This window comes from Staurois parvus, unplaced genomic scaffold (assembly GCF_062004578.1).
Source record: "Staurois parvus isolate SC_StPar_1 unplaced genomic scaffold, SC_StPar_1.0 ptg000612l, whole genome shotgun sequence".
NCBI classification, from domain to species: Eukaryota; Metazoa; Chordata; class Amphibia; order Anura; family Ranidae; genus Staurois; species Staurois parvus.
In genome coordinates this window covers 1,600,481-1,618,679 of record NW_028318408.1, presented here as the reverse complement: position 1 = coordinate 1,618,679, position 18,199 = coordinate 1,600,481, and the positions used below count along the sequence as shown (strand labels likewise).

The following is an 18,199-nucleotide window of genomic DNA, read 5'->3' as shown; positions in this document are numbered from 1 at the left end:
TAGCAGGCATTGGGGCATCAGGCTGGATAACAGAAGGTGGGTTCTCAGACAGCAGGTTGGCTGATTTGGATACTGGCAGGATGGTACTGCTTGGAAAGAATTTTCGCTTCTTCTTGGGTTTAGTTACTGAAGCACTGCAAGTGAATGCAGGTCTGTAAATGGAGGAAGCAGCTGAGGACAAAGAAGAGCTGGAGGATGGAATAGAGGAGGAAGCAGATGCTACAGAGGACTTCTTGACGGGGTTAAAGGCAGGATAGGTGCAGCGAGTGGGAACAGGGGACTGATATGTGGTTGATAGCAGGGTATATTGGGCTGGAACTGGGGGTGCTGTGGGGAATGGAGGGTATATTGGGCAGGAACTGGGGGTGCTGTGGGGAATGGAGGGTATATTGGGCAGGAACTGGGGGTGCTGTGGGGAATGGAGGGTATACTGGGCCGTAACTGGGGGTGCTGTGGGGAATGGAGGGTATATTGGGCAGGAACTGGGGGTGCTGTGGGGAATGGAGGGTATACTGGGCCGTAACTGGGGGTGCTGTGGGGAATGGAGGCAGAGAGCTCTGAGAAGATGAATGATTAGAAGCAGGACGGGGTTGTTGCAAGCTGACTGAGGTTGGATGTAACAAGTCTGACCAGGACTGCAGTATGGGTTGAACAAAGCTCAGCTTACACAAAGCCTGTCTGACCAAAGACTGCACTGCGTTTATACACTCCACAAGCACATGTGGTGAACATGCTGAATAATGCTCATGGAAGCCATACGGATCATCCTCCAACAACCATACCAGTGAATCTACTTGATCCGTACTGAATGGTGGAGAAAAGTCATCCCTGCTTTCAGGGGTACAGGACCGAGCCAACTCAGCACAAGCCTGGATCAATGGCTGCACCTCAGAAAACTCTGTGCCCTGATCTACTAGGGAATGAGCGACCCGTATGCACTCTAGCAGCTGATCCCGGGTATACTCCTTCAGAATCTGATAGCCATATTCTCTGTCTTCTATCGCTAGCAGAGACAAGTACACAACCTCCTCAGGATGCATCCTTCACAACAACAAGCCAAGATGGCTTCCCTGCAGCCACTTCTGGTCAGGACTGGCCTTGGTGTAATGTCAGGGCTCCGGGTATGACCAGAGGTGTGTGGACCGACACAGGGAATCGAAGGCTTCAGGAGTGAAGGAATAAATATAATTTATTTGTGAGACACCAGTAAACAACACACAGTGGAACAACAACAACTCGATAACAAACCCTTCACCCAATACAAACTCGAACAGCAACAAGAACAGTCAGGCCAGCCGGGGTCATACATGGGAGATCAACCATGGGATGCAGGGAAAGACGGGACGGGACACAGCGCAGGTAGCAGAGGCTCAAGGAAAACACCAAGGCACTGATTGCCAGCCTGGTTGCTGTTTAAATACACCTCCTGCAATCAGCCTCAGGTGATGACTTGATTGCAAGAGTGAGATCCTGGCTGCTGAAAAGACACCTGCTGGTATGTCCCGGTACTGCAGCCAGCAGTGAGTCCTTTCCTGACACTTACCTTTTTATCAGCATTTTTACTTCTCTTGTATTCACAAGGTAGAGTTCAAGTTGCACATTATGATTTGGCTGATACCTCTACAGTCAGGGCTGTGGATACTGGGGTACCACTGGTCCTACTGTACGGGGCCCAAGCCAGCTGAGTGACTCAAATGTGGGCAGGGAGGGTGATCAGCGTGGGGTGGGGGGGCAGTTACTGGAACCAATCCCCTGTATGGCTCTCTCTGCAGCAGCTGAAAGTGGACTTCATCAGCTCTCCCTCCCCCTGGTTTCAGACAGGGGATTTGTTCCAGTAATTGCCCCCCTGCTACCCAGGCCCCCCCCCCCTGTGTGCCTCCACTCCAGCAGTTCATCCAGCTTCCCTTCTCTTCTTAGGATAGGATCCTTCAGGATGGAGAGTGGGGGAAGGGTCACTTTTACTAGCCCCTTTCATTCCTGAATGAACACAATGAGTGATTGGTACCAGTCACTCGCTGTGTTAACTGTAGCATAGTAAACTCTTTTTTTTCGGGGGGAGGGGGGCCCTACCAGGTTGGCTGTATGGGGCCACGTGGTTTCTAACAGCAGACTACAGTACTGATAGGAGCACATCTGGTGCAGCCCTAACCCAGGAGGAATTATTCTAGAAATGGATGAGATGTTCCATTAATCTGTAATTTTCCGTTCTCTGCAGGTGTCACAATTTCATTGTCCCATGCTGGGAACATCTCCAGCTCCTTCAACTTCTATGGCAGTGGTTTGAGCTGTGACTGCCAGGGCCCGCTAGATGAGAAGACCGCTCCCATCACCAGTCCAGATTCATCTACCACTCCCACCACAAGTCCACTTACATCTACCATTCCCACCACCAGTCCACTTACATCTACCATTCCCACCACCAGTCCACATACATCTACCATTCCCACCACCAGTGTACACTCGTCAACCACCTCCACCACCAGTCTACATACATCAACCACCTCCACCACAAATCTACGTATGACAACCACTTCCACCACCAGTCTACCTGAGAAGACCACTCCCACCACCACCACTGCTGTCACCAGTCTGACAACCGAGAACTGCCAAGGTAGGAAGGGATACAAAGAAAACAAGAAAAACAAAATGTTGCATTGAACTTATATTAAATACCAGATCCTCCCAGTCTGATGTGGATTTTATGGGATGCCCCACGCAAAAAAGAAAAAAGTATACTCCCATGAAGTCCTTACGAGACCCTTATCTGAGCAGGCAGACTGGCTGGCCAATAAAGGGGAGGATGAGAAAGTGTCCTTCCTGAACCTTGCCAGGCCACATGTCCTTAGAATGGGGGATCCCCCAGCAAATCACATTGTAGCCATGTTAATGAGAACAAGGGCCACTTACCCACAACTGTGGCCTGGTGATGGCGGGTGGTCTGTGGGTGGGGGGGGGTTATTGGAATATAAAAGCCCCATTAAAAATAAAGGGAATCCCCTGATAACAGCCCCCCATGTGATGGCGTACTATGTACCTCAATGAATTACGGAACCATGTACCGCACATAGTAATTACACACACCGCACTGTCTGACATTTCCGGTATTAATAAATAAATAAAATATAAAAGTCGCACAATGTGAATTCATCGTGAATGTAACTGAAGGTAAGTCATCCGGCGATGCCCATCGCAACCAGTCAAGGTGAGCGACACCCTCTACTCACAGAAAGATAAAAACATCCGAACCCATTACTACACCGGCCAGGAATGACAGCTCTGGTCCCCTCCACTAAGTGTAACCAAAGAGCTGGGTATACCCCGTGAGGTCATTGCCCATATAAGGCCTTGTCACCCTATTTACACAACAATCTCAACTGCTGTCCCCGCCCCCTTGTTAACCAAATTAATGGGGCTGGGTACATTATACACTATGGACCCTCCATTCTGTACATTACACACTATGGACCCTGCACTCTGTACATTACACACTATGGACCCTGCACTCTGTACATTACACACTATGGACCCTGCACTCTGTACATTACACACTATGGACCCTGCATTCTGTACATTGCACACTATGGACCCTGCACTCTGTACATTACACACTATGGACCCTGCACTCTGTACATTGCACACTATGGACCCTGCACTCTGTACATTGCGCACTATGGACCCTGCACTCTGTACATTGCACACTACGGACCCTGCACTCTGTACATTGCGCACTACGGACCCTGCACTCTGTACATTACACACTATGGACCCTGCACTCTGTACATTGCGCACTATGGACCCTGCACTCTGTACATTGCACACTATGGACCCTGCACTCTGTACATTGCGCACTATGGACCCTGCACTCTGTACATTGCGCACTACGGACCCTGCACTCTGTACATTACACACTATGGACCCTGCACTCTGTACATTGCACACTACGGACCCTGCATTCTGTACATTGCACACTATGGACCCTGCACTCTGTACATTATACACTATGGACCCTGCACTCTGTACATTACACACTACGGACCCTGCACTCTGTACATTGCACACTATGGACCCTGCACTCTGTACATTATACACTACGGACCCTGCACTCTGTACATTGCACACTATGGACCCTGCACTCTGTACATTGCACACTATGGACCCTGCACTCTGTACATTACACACTACGGACCCTGCACTCTGTACATTGCACACTATGGACCCTGCACTCTGTACATTACACACTATGGACCCTGCATTCTGTACATTGCACACTATGGACCCTGCACTCTGTACATTGCGCACTATGGACCCTGCACTCTGTACATTGCACACTACGGACCCTGCACTCTGTACATTGCACACTATGGACCCTGCACTCTGTACATTGCACGCTATGGACCCTGCACTCTGTACATTACACACTATGGACCCTGCACTCTGTACATTACACACTATGGACCCTGCACTCTGCACATTGCACACTATGGACCCTGCACTCTGTACATTACACACTACGGACCCTGCACTCTGTACATTACACACTACGGACCCTGCACTCTGTACATTACACACTATGGACCCTGCACTCTGTACATTACACACTATGGACCCTGCACTCTGTACATTACACACTATGGACCCTGCACTCTGTACATTACACACTATGGACCCTGCACTCTGTACATTACACACTATGGACCCTGCACTCTGTACATTACACACTATGGACCCTGCACTCTGTACATTGCACACTATGGACCCTGCACTCTGTACATTGCACACTACGGACCCTGCACTCTGTACATTACACACTATGGACCCTGCACTCTGTACATTACACACTCCTGGACCCTGCACTCTGTACATTACACACTATGGACCCTGCACTCTGTACATTACACACTATGGACCCTGCACTCTGTACATTACACACTATGGACCCTGCACTCTGTATATTACACACTATGGACCCTGCACTCTGTACATTATACACTATGGACCCTGCACTCTGTACATTACACACTATGGACCCTGCACTCTGTACATTGCACACTATGGACCCTGCACTCTGTACATTATACACTATGGACCCTGCACTCTGTACATTACACACTATGGACCCTGCACTCTGTACATTATACACTATGGACCCTGCACTCTGTACATTACACACTATGGACCCTGCACTCTGTACATTACACACTATGGACCCTGCACCTCTGTACATTGCACACTACGGACCCTGCACTCTGTACATTGCACACTATGGACCCTGCACTCTGTACATTGCACACTATGGACCCTGCACTCTGTACATTGCACACTACGGACCCTGCACTCTGTACATCGCACACTATGGACCCTGCACTCTGTACATTGCACACTATGGACCCTGCACTCTGTACATTGCACACTACGGACCCTGCACTCTGTACATTGCACACTACGGACCCTGCACTCTGTACATTGCACACTATGGACCCTGCACTCTGTACATTACACACTATGGACCCTGCACTCTGTACATTACACACTATGGACCCTGCACTCTGTACATTACACACTATGGACCCTGCACTCTGTACATTACACACTATGGACCCTGCACTCTGTACATTACACACTGAATAGAATAAAATAGAATAAAAAATAATGGATTAGATTGGAGTAAAACAGAATGGTATAGTATTGAAAATCAAAGAATAGAATAAAACAAAGGAATAGAATAGAAAATAAAGATTCAATTGAAAGACTAGAATAAAATAGAAAAGAGTAAAACAGAATGGAATAGTTTAAAAAATAAAATAATAGAATAAAATTAAATATAGCCATCTTCTGACATTCAAATGAATAGAAAATAAAAAAAATAGAATAGAAAATAAAAGATTAGAATAAAAAAGAATAGAATAGAGTAAAACAGAACAGAATAGTATAGATAATAAAATAATTGCATAAAACAGAACAGAAAATAAAGGAATAGAATAGAAAATAATCAAATAAAATAGAATAAATAGAATACAGCTGCTTTCTGACATTTGAATTTTAAAATGAACAGAAGAGAATAAAAAGAATATCATGTGATTCAAGTGTTCCAATCCCCTCCCAATTATGTGATTCAGGTGTTCCAATCCCCTCCCAATCATGTGATTCAGGTATTCCAATCCCCTCCAATCATGTGATTCAGGTGTTCCAATCCCCTCCCAATCATGTGATTCAGGTGTTCCAATCCCCTCCATATCATGTGATTCAGGTGTTCCAATCCCCTCCAATCATGTGATTCAGGTGTTCCAATCCCCTCCCAATCATGTGATTCAGATGTTCCAATCCCCTCCATATCATGTGATTCAGGTGTTCCAATCCCCTCCCAGTCATGTGATTCAGGTGTTCCAATCCCCTCCCAATCATGTGATTCAGGTGTTCCAATCCCCTCCATGGACACAGGTGTATACAATCAAGCCCCTAGGCATGCAGACGGCTTCTATAAACGTTGGTGAAAGAATGGGTCACTCTCAGGAGCTCAGTGACTCCAAGCGTGGTCCCGTGATAGGTGGCCACCTGGGCAATAAGTCCATCCATGACATTTCCTGGCTACTAAATATTCCACGCTCCACTGTTAGTGGTATTATAACAAAGTGGAAGCAACTGGGAACAACAGCCACTCAGCCACCAAGTGGTAGGCCACGTCACATGACAGGGCGGGGTCAGCGCATGCTGAAGCGCACGGTGCGCAGAAGTCGCCAACTGTCTGCAGAGTCAATAGCTAAAGACCTCCAAACTTGGTGTGGCCTTCAGATGGGCCCAACAACAGTGCGTAGAGAGCTTCATAGAATGGGTTTCCATGGCCGAGCAGCTGCATCCAAGCCTTCCATCACCAAGTGCAATGCAAAGTGTCGGATGCCGTGGTGTAAAGCACGCTGCCACTGGACTCTAGATCACTGACATCCCCAGTGACACCAATACAGTGATCAGTCCAAAAAAAAAACACTGACACTGTACTAATGGCACTGGGGAGGAAGGGGTTCAATTTTTTATTCACTGAAAGGGTTAACTGTGTGAGGGGAGTGTTTTACTAGGGGGCGGGGGTGTGTACTGCACGGGAACACGCTGATCCAGAGAGATAAACTCTTCTCTCTGGCTCAGCATGTCAGGAGCTGACAGGGAACTGACAGAAAGCACAGCTACTGCAGCCCTGCTCTCTGTCAGTGATTGCCGCTAATCACCGGCCGTGACCCGGCGACTGACACCCGCGGTCAGGATCGGCAGGACAGGTAGGGCGGTGGTGCGCCTCGCATGTGCCCCCTACCTGTTTTGCAAAATCACGTTTTAAAACGTGGTTTTGTGCAGCCGTGCCGCCCTGCCACCGTATTTCTACAGTGGCTGGTCGGCAAGTGGTTAAAGGGAACAGGCTCCAGCTCTTTTGTGATCTCTCTCCGATTACTCTGGCCAAACAGCAGGCGCTGAAGCCAATCACCACACATCTTCAACATCACCGTGTCCCTTATAGCTGGGGTTTTCCTTTCAAAGACAATTCCAAAGTTATCCTATGCAATCTTTTAGAGGCAGACTCCTTTCTGAAGCAATTGGGACTACCTCCTTTATCGGAAGACGCCTCCTCATTACCGCCTACTCCATCTCGTCCTTTTGTTACCCCCAACAAGACTTGGACACCAGTTCGTGGAGGCTGGAAGCGTCTTTCATGTTCCCCACTATGTCCTTGTCCTCCTCGTTCCAGCGATAAGCCTACCTGATGCTCTTCTGGGGTGTTCTCCTGTGGATACTTCAGGGTTGTCCCTTACCCCCCCCTTCCCTCCCTTCTCTCCCCTCCCCCCTTTCCCCTCCTTCCCTCTCCTCCTCCCCCCTTTCCTCCCCTCTCCTCTCCTTTCTGAAGCAATTGGGACTACCTCCTTAATCGGACAACACCTCCTCATTACCACCTACTCCATCTTGTCCTTTCGTTAGCCCCAACAAGATTTGGACACCAGTTCGTGGAGGCCGAAATCGTCTTTCACGTACCCCACAACGCCCTCATCCTCCTCGTTCCAGCGAAGAGCCTACCTGATGCTCTTCTGGGGGGTTCTCCTGTGGATACTTCAGGGTTGTCCCTTACCCCCCTTTCCTCCCCTCTCTCCCCTCCTTCCCCCCTTCCCTCTCCTCCTCCTTCCCTTTCCTCCCCTCTCCTCCTCCTCCCCTCCCCTCCCCCCCTTTTTTTTAAAAGGAGACCCATTTTAAATCGAATGGCTCTTTTCGTTTTGCTTCACGGTTTTTCTCCCAATCCTACTCGGCTATTGATCCCACTGGGAAGGCCAGGGTAGCGATTTTGATATGAACACACTGCTCCCTTTGGGTTGTTTCCTCCAGAGTCGACCCACGGGGTCGTTTTATTCTTTTGGAATGTATGTTTGGAGGTTTTCCTCCTATTTTGTTAAATTTGTATGCCCCGAACATGGGTCAATTGCAGTTCCTTTCCCAAACACTCGCCAGATTAGATTCCCTTTCTACTCCACACATGATCATTGGTGGCAAATTTAGTTTAACTATGTCCCCCCATAAAGATAGGAAGAACCTTTTTGAATCCACGCCCTCGAAGCGGCAATGTTCCTCCTCAAGATCTTTTCGTAAGCTGATCAAGGAACATCATCTCTTTGATGCTTGGCGGGTCAAACATCCCTTACACAAACAATTTACTTTGTATTCTTCTCCTCATCGCAGTTATTCTCGCTTAGACCACTTTTTTGTCTCTGCTCCTTTACTCCCTCTTTTGGTCTCCTCTGAAATCAATCCTATCACGTGGTCTGGCCATGCTTCTCTGACTTTGAATCTTCTCTTCCCTGACTCCCTACAGACGGCCGGTCACTGGCGCCTCAATGAGACTTTCCTCACTACGACCCATCTCCGCGATGAACTTTCTCAAGGACTAGACGTTCCTCACTACGACCCATCTCCGCGATGAACTTTCTCAAGGACTAGACGTGTACTTTCATCATAACGTGGGCTCAGTGATTTCTTCCTCGACCCTATGGGAGGCTCATAAGGCTGTCTTTCGGAGACTCTGCATCTCTATGGGCTCCCGTTTAAAAAAGTCCTCTAATGCTGCCAGGGCTTCCCTTCTTCGCCAACTATCTTTGGCTGAAAGTTGTTTACTTGCAAAGCCGTCTATTGCTGGGCTTCGTAGGGTAATTTCTCTCTGTGATCAGGTAAAAGCCCTCGATTTGCGTAAATCTTCACAGTCCCTTCTTTGGGTCAAACAAAAAATGTATGAATTCTCTAATAAACCACAACGCATGCTTGTAAATCGGCTCAAAACACAATCTCCCTTAATGATACCTGATCACCTACTCCAACCGGATGGTGACCCTACCTACGACCCTCACGTAATGGCCTCAATCTCTGGAACATACTATACACCGTGTTCCAAATGATTCTGCAAATGATATTTTTCTCATTTACCTCAATAATTGATGTAAATATCAGTCGGCAGAATTCTCAGGTTACAACTATAAGAGTACAATTCACATTTTATTGAACAAACCTCCTAATGATAACAGGATTTGTGTTCCGGATTATTCCGCACAGGAAGTTTCCAAACACTTTCTAGGTTGTAAAGAACTGAGAATTGTCATTTGTTGTGTTTGCAGCAAATTTACTGAAATCAAAAGCTATTTCAATCAAACTTTTCCCAACATTGTAACTTTGTAAACATTTGAAGCGGTCACGTTACATTGTAACATAGGAGCCCTTATCTGATAGCAGATCACAAGTCTGGCATCCATTGAACTTGGGAGTTTTTGGACAGTTTCTGCTGGAATTTGTTTGCAAGATGTCAGAATAGCCTCCCAGAGCTGCTGTTTGGATGTAAACTGCCTCCCACCCTCATAGATCTTTTGCTTGAGGATGCTCCAAAGGTTCTCAATAGGATTGAGGTCAGGGAAGGATGGAGGCCACACCATGACTTTCTCTCCTTTTATCCCCATAGCAGCCATTGATGCAGAGGTATTCTTTGCAGCATGAGATGGTGCATTGTCATGCATGAAGATGATTTTATTACGGAAAGCATAGTTCTTCCTTCTGTACCAGGGAAGAAAGTGGTCAGTCAGAAACTCCACATACTTTGCAGAGGTCATCTTTACACCTTCGGGGGCTCTAAAGGGGCCGACCAGCTCTGTTTCCATGATTCTGGCCCAAAACATGACTCCACCACCCCCTTGCTGACGTCGCAGCCTTGTTGGAACAGGGTGGCCGTCCACCAACCATCCATAACTCCATCCATCTGGACCATCCAGGGTTGCACGGCACTCATCAGTGAACAGGACTGTTTGAAAATGAGTCTTCATGTATTTTTCTGCCCAATGCAGCCGTTTCTGCTTGTGAGCATTGGTTAGTGGTGGACGAATAGAACATTTCTGCACAGTTGCAGGACTCTGGAGGACTCTACACCTTGATGTCCGTGGGACTCCAGAGGCACCAGCAGCTTCAAATATCTGTTTGCTGCTCTGTAATGGGATTTTAGCAGCTGCTCTCTTGATCCGATGCCTGGATCTGGCAGAAATCTTCCTCAATGTGCCTTTATCTGCACCAACCCGTCTGTGCTCCGAATCAGCCACAAATCTCTTCATAGTGCGATGATCACGCTTACGTTTTCCTGAAATATCGAATGTTTTCATCCCTCGTCCAAGGCATCGAACTATTTCACTCTTTTCAGCAGCAGAGAGATCCTTTTTCTTCCCCATATTGCTTGGAAATGGCGCTCTGCTTAATAATGTGGAACTCCCTCCTTTAGGAGTTTTTCCTTAAATTGGGCTCAACGGCCAATTTAATTATCACAGGTGTCCCAGATTGTTTTCAGTGATCAAAAGAGCCCTGACACACAATGCCATCCATGAGTTACACTGAAACACAAAATATTTAATCTTTGTGACACCTAAATAGAATTTGCAGAATAATTTGGAACATGGTATAAGAACCTTTACAACTGCTTGACCCCAGATCTTCACCCCCCCCCCTGCAAAAGGCGTCTTTTGATGCCTTTTTTGACTCTCTATCCCTCCCAACGTTATCACCCACTGACCTCTCGGCCCTTAATGCAGACATTTCATCTGAGGAATTATTTGAGACAATCAAACAACTCCCATCCCACAAATCTCCGGGACCTGACGGACTACCCTAATCCTATTATAAAACCTTTATAGGCATTTTGGCTCCTCATCTTCTCTCCCTATTTCAAGATCTTTTAAAGGGCGTCGCCCCCCAGGCAGAATTTTCCCGGGCATATATCTCTGTAATTCCAAGCCTGATAAAGACCTTTCTGCCCCGGCTAACTACCGCCCCATCGCTCTATTAAATTCCGACTATAAAATATTTATTAAGATCTTGGCCAACAGGTTGACCAGATTCATCTCCAAGCTCATATATAGGGATCAGGTGGGCTTTGTGGGCCGGCTAGACATGCCGCGGACAACACCAGGAGGTCCATTGACTTGATTTGGTTAACCGATCCTTGACTCCTGCTATATCACTGATCTTAGACGTTCAGAAAGCTTTTGATCGCCTTAGCTGGCCCTATATGTTTATGGTCTTGGAGGAGTTTGGCTTCCGGAGTCCCTTTGTGGCTGCCTTGAAGGTTCTTTATTCTTCACCTTCTTCACAGGTCAGATTAGCATCGTTCCTCTCACCCTCCTTTCAAATGTCAAACGCTACACAGCAGGGTTGCCCACTTTCCCCCTTACTGTTTATTCTTTGTCTGGAACCGCTGGCTATCGCCATTCGGTCCAACCCTGATATATGTGGGATAGATTCTCATGGGCATGAATACAAATTGTCCCTATTTGCAGACGATATCCTCCTTACGTTAACGCACCCTCTTACTTCCCTATCAGTTCTCCATAACACTTTACAATCATTTGGGGCTCCGTCGGGATATAAAGTCAATGCATCCAAAACTGAAGCACTCCCTTTACATATCCCACCCGACGTATTGTCCTTTCTCCAATCGTTTTACCCATATCGTTGGTGTACTCACTCTTTAACCAATTCAATATCGGGCAATTTTCCCCCTTCCTGCCCAGGCCAGTTTTCAGGTTTCAGCGCTCTCACACTTTGAATGACAATTGCGCGGTCATACAACATTGTACCCAAACTAAAATTTTATCATTTTCTTCACCCAACTAGAGCTTTCTTTTGGTGGTATTTAATCACCGCTGGGGTTTTTATTTTTTGCTAAATTAACAAAAAAGTCCAAACATTTTGAAAAAAACATGTTTTTCTTTGTTTCTGTTATAAAAGTTTGCAAATAAATAATTGTTCTTCATAAATTTAGGCCGAGATGTATTCTGCTCCATGTCTTTGGTGAAAATAACCCAAATTAGGATGTATTATTTATCTGTAGGGAAGTTATAGAGTTCACAAACTATGGTATAGATCTGAGTATTGATCAATCCTGAAGTACTGACGGCCAATCTAATTTCTTGAGGTCCAAGAATGTCAGAATAGTACAGATATCCCCCAAATGTCAGGACGGTACAGATATCCCCCAAATGTCAGGACAGTACAGATATCCCCCAAATGTCAGGACGGTACAGATATCCCCCAAATGTCAGAACGGTACAGATATCCCCCAAATGTCAGGACGGTACAGATATCCCCCAAATGTCAGGACGGTACAGATATCCCCCAAATGTCAGAACAGTACAGATATCCCCCAAATGTCAGGACGGTACAGATATCCCCCAAATGTCAGGACAGGACAGATATCCCCCAAATGTCAGGACAGTACAGATATCCCCCAAATGTCAGGACGGTACAGATATCCCCCAAATGTCAGGACGGTACAGATATCCCCCAAATGTCAGGACGGTACAGATATCCCCCAAATGTCAGGACGGTACAGATATCCCCCAAATGTCAGGACAGGACAGATATCCCCCAAATGTCAGAACAGTACAGATATCCCCCAAATGTCAGGACAGTACAGATATCCCCCAAATGTCAGGACGGTACAGATATCCCCCAACTGTCAGGACAGTACAGATATCCCCCAAATGTCAGGACGGTACAGATATCCCCCAAATGTCAGGACAGGACAGATATCCCCCAAATGTCAGAACAGTACAGATATCCCCCCAAATGTCAGGACGGTACAGATATCCCCCAAATGTCAGAACAGTACAGATATCCCCCAAATGTCAGGACAGTACAGATATCCCCCAAATGTCAGGACGGTACAGATATCCCCCAAATGTCAGAACAGTACAGATATCCCCCAAATGTCAGGACGGTACAGATATCCCCCAAATGTCAGGACAGTGCAGATATCCCCCAAATGTCAGGACGGTACAGATAGCCCCCAAATGTCAGGACAGTACAGATATCTCCCCAAATGTCAGGACAGGACAGATATCCCCCAAATGTCAGGACGGTACAGATATCCCCCAAATGTCAGGACAGTACAGATATCCCCCAAATGTCAGGATGGTACAGATATCCCCCAAATGTCAGGACAGTACAGGTATCCCCCAAATGTCAGGACGGTACAGATATCCCCCAAATGTCAGGACAGTACAGATATTCCCCAAATGTCAGGACAGTACAGATATCCCCCAAATGTCAGGACGGTACAGATATCCCCCAAATGTCAGGACAGGACAGATATCCCCCCAAATGTCAGGACGGTACAGATATCCCCCAAATGTCAGGACGGTACAGATATCCCCCAAATGTCAGGACGGTACAGATATCCCCCAAATGTCAGGACAGGACAGATATCCCCCCAAATGGCAGGACGGTACAGATATCCCCCAAATGTCAGAACAGTACAGATATCCCCCAAATGTCAGGACGGTACAAATCCCCCCAAATGTCAGGACAGTACAGATATCCCCCAAATGTCAGGACGGTACAGGTATCCCCCAAATGTCAGGACAGTACAGGTATCCCCCAAATGTCAGGACGGTACAGATATCCCCCAAATGTCAGGACGGTACAGATATCCCCCAAATGTCAGGACAGTACAGATATCCCCCAAATGACCCCTTTTTGCAGAGTAGACAGTCCGACGTACTTCATAAGAGGCATGGCAAGTTTTTTGAACTTGTATTTTTTTGTCATAATTTTTCGGAAAATGAAAAAATTAAAAAAATTAGTTTCACTATTTTTTTTTTACATATTGTCACCAGTGCAGTACAGCGTCATCATATAACTGGCATGGCGGTGATCAGTATGGTGACAGTATGAGGAAAAAAAAAATCTATATTTTTTTTATTATTATTTTTTATTAAATTTTTTTTCTTTTTCTTAAGATTTTTTTTTTCATATTTCACTATTACCAAAGTAATACAATGTTACCATAGTAATATTGTACTACTTTGGGGAAGTGATCAGTATTTTTTTTTTTTTTGTGCTTTTGTTGTGATTTTGGCCACAGCTAATCACATGACATGTGCATGTGATCTCTGTGACCATTCACAGCTAGACACTAGTATACAATGGATGGCATGAATGAAGCCATCCATTGTATACAACTGTCATGTGACCTGCTGTGATTGGTCACAGCAGGTCACATGGTACCGGCAACGGGGGACGATACTCAGATCTGTCATCGGCCGTGTCCGAGATATGCGGCCGGTGACAGATCGTGCCGCTGCGCGGCTCTGCAGGAGCGCAATCTGCACATGTGTGGGAGGACGCCATATGGCATCCACCCGGAACGCTGATGACATTTGCCGGCCGCTATTCGGCCAAAGGGCGGGCGGCAAATGGATAAAGTACTTGGGTACCAACCTCACTTCATACCACTCTATATACGAGGCTAACTTCCCTCCATTATTCATTGCCATTTCCCGGTCTCTAAAATTTTGGGACACCCTACCCATTAATGTGATAAAAATGAACATACTGCCCAAACTCTTATATCTATTCGCGACTCTTCCCGTTCCCATCCTTATGTCTAAGTTACAATCCATTCAGAAATCCCTTTTCCGCTTTGTCTGGCATGATAAACAACATAGAATCGCACGCACTGTACTTCTCACCTTGCGTTCCAGGGGAGCCCTGGGTGCTCCGGATATCATGACTTACTATTATGCTACCCACCTCAGATTCCAACTCTCTTGGTCCACTTGATGTCCTCCCAATATACGGTCCGAGATTGAATCCCTACAACTATCCCCGATTCACCCATGCTCCTTTCTCTGGTCCACGTCGGCAGTGGATATCACTTCGTATCGACATCTCTTGCTTGGACCAATGCAGTTCTCCCAGACTATTTGGAAGAGATGCAAGGTTAAATTTGTGCTTGCCTTTGACTGTTCTCCTTTGGCCAATGTTCTTTTTAAATCCCATCCTTCCGGTCAGTCTGGCCATGTCCCATATACTTCCCTGGGCTTCTTCCAACTATGTCATCTGATCCACCCGGTGACCCGGGCACTTCAACCCTGCTATCCAGAAAAAAGCCCATCTTCCTCCCCAGCATTTTTACGTCTATTTGCAGATACGCCATTTCTTTTCTACCTTGTCACCCTCCTTGACCCTTGAAAAGCCTACTCCTTATGAGCGTCTATGTATACAAGGCCCACATCAAAGGGGCATAATCTCCACCACCTATAAGCTCCTTATGGACGCCTACCCCATATCCAATGACACCCACCACTATATGCGCAAATGGTCCCAATTTCTCAGCTGTGACATTGATTTGGTGCAGTGGAAAAAGATATGGGGAAACGCATCTAGATCTTCCATATGCGTAGTCTATGAGGAAAATGTGTATAAAATCAGGATGTTTTGGTACAGAACCAGTGAAATACTTCATGCCCGTACCCTGGGTGCTTCTCCTGCCTGCTGGCGATGCGGGAGAGAATCTGTTTTTTGGGAATGCAGGTCTATCATTCTCTTTTGGGAGGATGTACAGTCGCTGTTACATTCTTTACTACGTACCGACCTTCCTTTTGAACCACTTTACTTTCTTTTGGGCCTTCCCAGGCCTTCCCAAATTGTCCAGGAAACTCTCCATTCATGTTTTGATGGTGGCCAGGAGAAGCATCCCGATGTGTTGGCTCTCTTCCACACCCCCCTCATGGCCGACATTATTTAGGATTCTTACAGACATTAGACAAATGGAATACCTAACCGCTCTCCATGCCAGTTCTGGATCCATATTTGAAGCAGTATGGAATCCGGGGGATGCCTATGTCTGCTCAGTCTGCTCAAAATGTACTCATTTCATTATGTTTCCACTTTTGTTTCATTGACATTGTATGTTTTTTTTGTTTCCTTCCATGTTTTTATCATCGATGAACCTCTTTCTTTTTTCTGTTTTTTTTTTTTTCCATAGTTTCATGTATATTTATACGATTGAAAATTCAATAAAAATGTTAATTACAAAAAAAGAAGATCATCATTGGGCACCGAGGCCGTGTTGTCCCGGGTTGGCCTGAAATCATGTTGGAGTTGCAGCTTATCATGTATGTGAATTCCCACTTCCTGACCTCCTCTAACACGTCTGTCCTCCTCCTGCAGATGGATTGGCTGACATCTACTTGATGACCACGCCCCTTAGTTGGTGGGACGCCCTACGCTACTGCCGCCAACACTACACCGACCTGCTCAGTATCCGGGATGACACCAGTCAGAACCACGTGGTCACCATGATAAAGCAGGCCGGAGCGTTGGGGAGCGGACTATGGATCGGCCTCCGCAGGCACAAAGTGTGGGGGTACCTGTACTGGATGGATGGGAAACCCACCGACTACATGAACTGGGGGGACGGGGAGCCTAGTGACCCCAACAGCAACTTGTGTACCCTCATCTCACCAGGAAACAACTTCACCTGGTATGACCAATGCTGTGCCACCAACCTTAGTTTTATCTGCTACTGATCCCTCCCTCCGGGATATATAACACCCACCAATCACTACTGACACCCCTCCCCCAGGATATATAACACCCTGCCAATCACTACTGACACCCCTCCCCCAAGGATATATATTACCCACCAATCACTACTGACACCCCTCCCCCCGGGATATATAACACCCGCCAATCACTACTGACACCCCTCCCCCGGGATATATAACACCCGCCAATCACTACTGACACCCCTCCCCCCGGGATATATAATACCCGACAATCACTACTGACACCCCTCCCCCCAGGATATATCACGCCTACCGATCACCACTGACACTCCTACTCCAGAATATATCACTCCCACCATCACCACTGACCAGGGGTGGACTGACCACTTGGAAACTCGGGCACTGCCTGAGGGCCCGGGGTCAGTAGGGGGCCCCATGAGATGCCCCTGGTACCTTTTTCATAGGGTTTTTGGAGTTTGGGCAAGGACACAGGGGCCCCATGATCCCCTATTGCCCGGGGGCCCCATGAGTTGTCAATCCGCCCCTGCCACTGACACCCCTTCCCCCAAGGATATATCACACCCACCGATCACCACTGACACCCCTCCCCCCAGGATATATCACACCCACCGATCACCACTGACACTCCTCCCAGGATATATCACACCCACCGTCACCACTGACACCCCTCCCCCCAGGATATATCACACCCGCCCACCGTCACCACTGACACCCCTCCCCCCAGGATATATCACACCCGCCCACCGTCACCACTGACACCCCTCCCCCCAGGATATATCACACCCACCGATCACCACTGACACCCCTCCCCCCGGGATATATCACACCCACTGATTACCACTAACAACCCTTCCCCCCGGGATATATCACACCCACCGATCACCACTGACACTGACACCCCTCCCCCCGGGATATATCACACCCACCGATTACCACTAACACCCCTCCCCCCGGGATATATCACACCCACCGATTACCACTAACACCCCTCCCCCCGGGATATATCACACCCACTGATTACCACTAACACCCCTCCCCCCAGGATATATGACACCCACCGATCACCACTAACACCCCTCCCCCAGGATATATCACACCCACCGATCACCACTGACAATGTTCCCCCGGGATATATCACACCCACCATCACCACTGACACCCCTCCCCCCCGGATATATCACACCCACCGATCACCACTGACACCCCTCCCCCCGGGATATATCACACCCACCGATCACTAATGACACCCCTCCCCCCCAGGATATAGCACACCCACCATCACCACTGACACCCCTCCCCCCGGGATATATCACACCCACCGATCACCACTGACACTC

The 18,199-nt window shown here is 47.4% G+C and overlaps 1 protein-coding gene across 1 annotated transcript in view; it reads left to right on the top strand.

The window, feature by feature from the left end:
* The window catches only part of LOC149449578 (uncharacterized), a 36,838-nt gene extending 19,904 nt beyond the window's left edge, over positions 1–16,934 (top strand). The window contains exons 5-6 of the mRNA XM_089693076.1: positions 2,216–2,611; positions 16,504–16,934. Coding sequence (XP_089549202.1) covers positions 2,216–2,611; positions 16,504–16,862 — 755 coding nt within the window. The 3' untranslated portion in view covers positions 16,863–16,934. The remainder of the gene's footprint in view (positions 1–2,215; positions 2,612–16,503) is intronic.
* Positions 16,935–18,199: the final 1,265 nt, after the last annotated feature.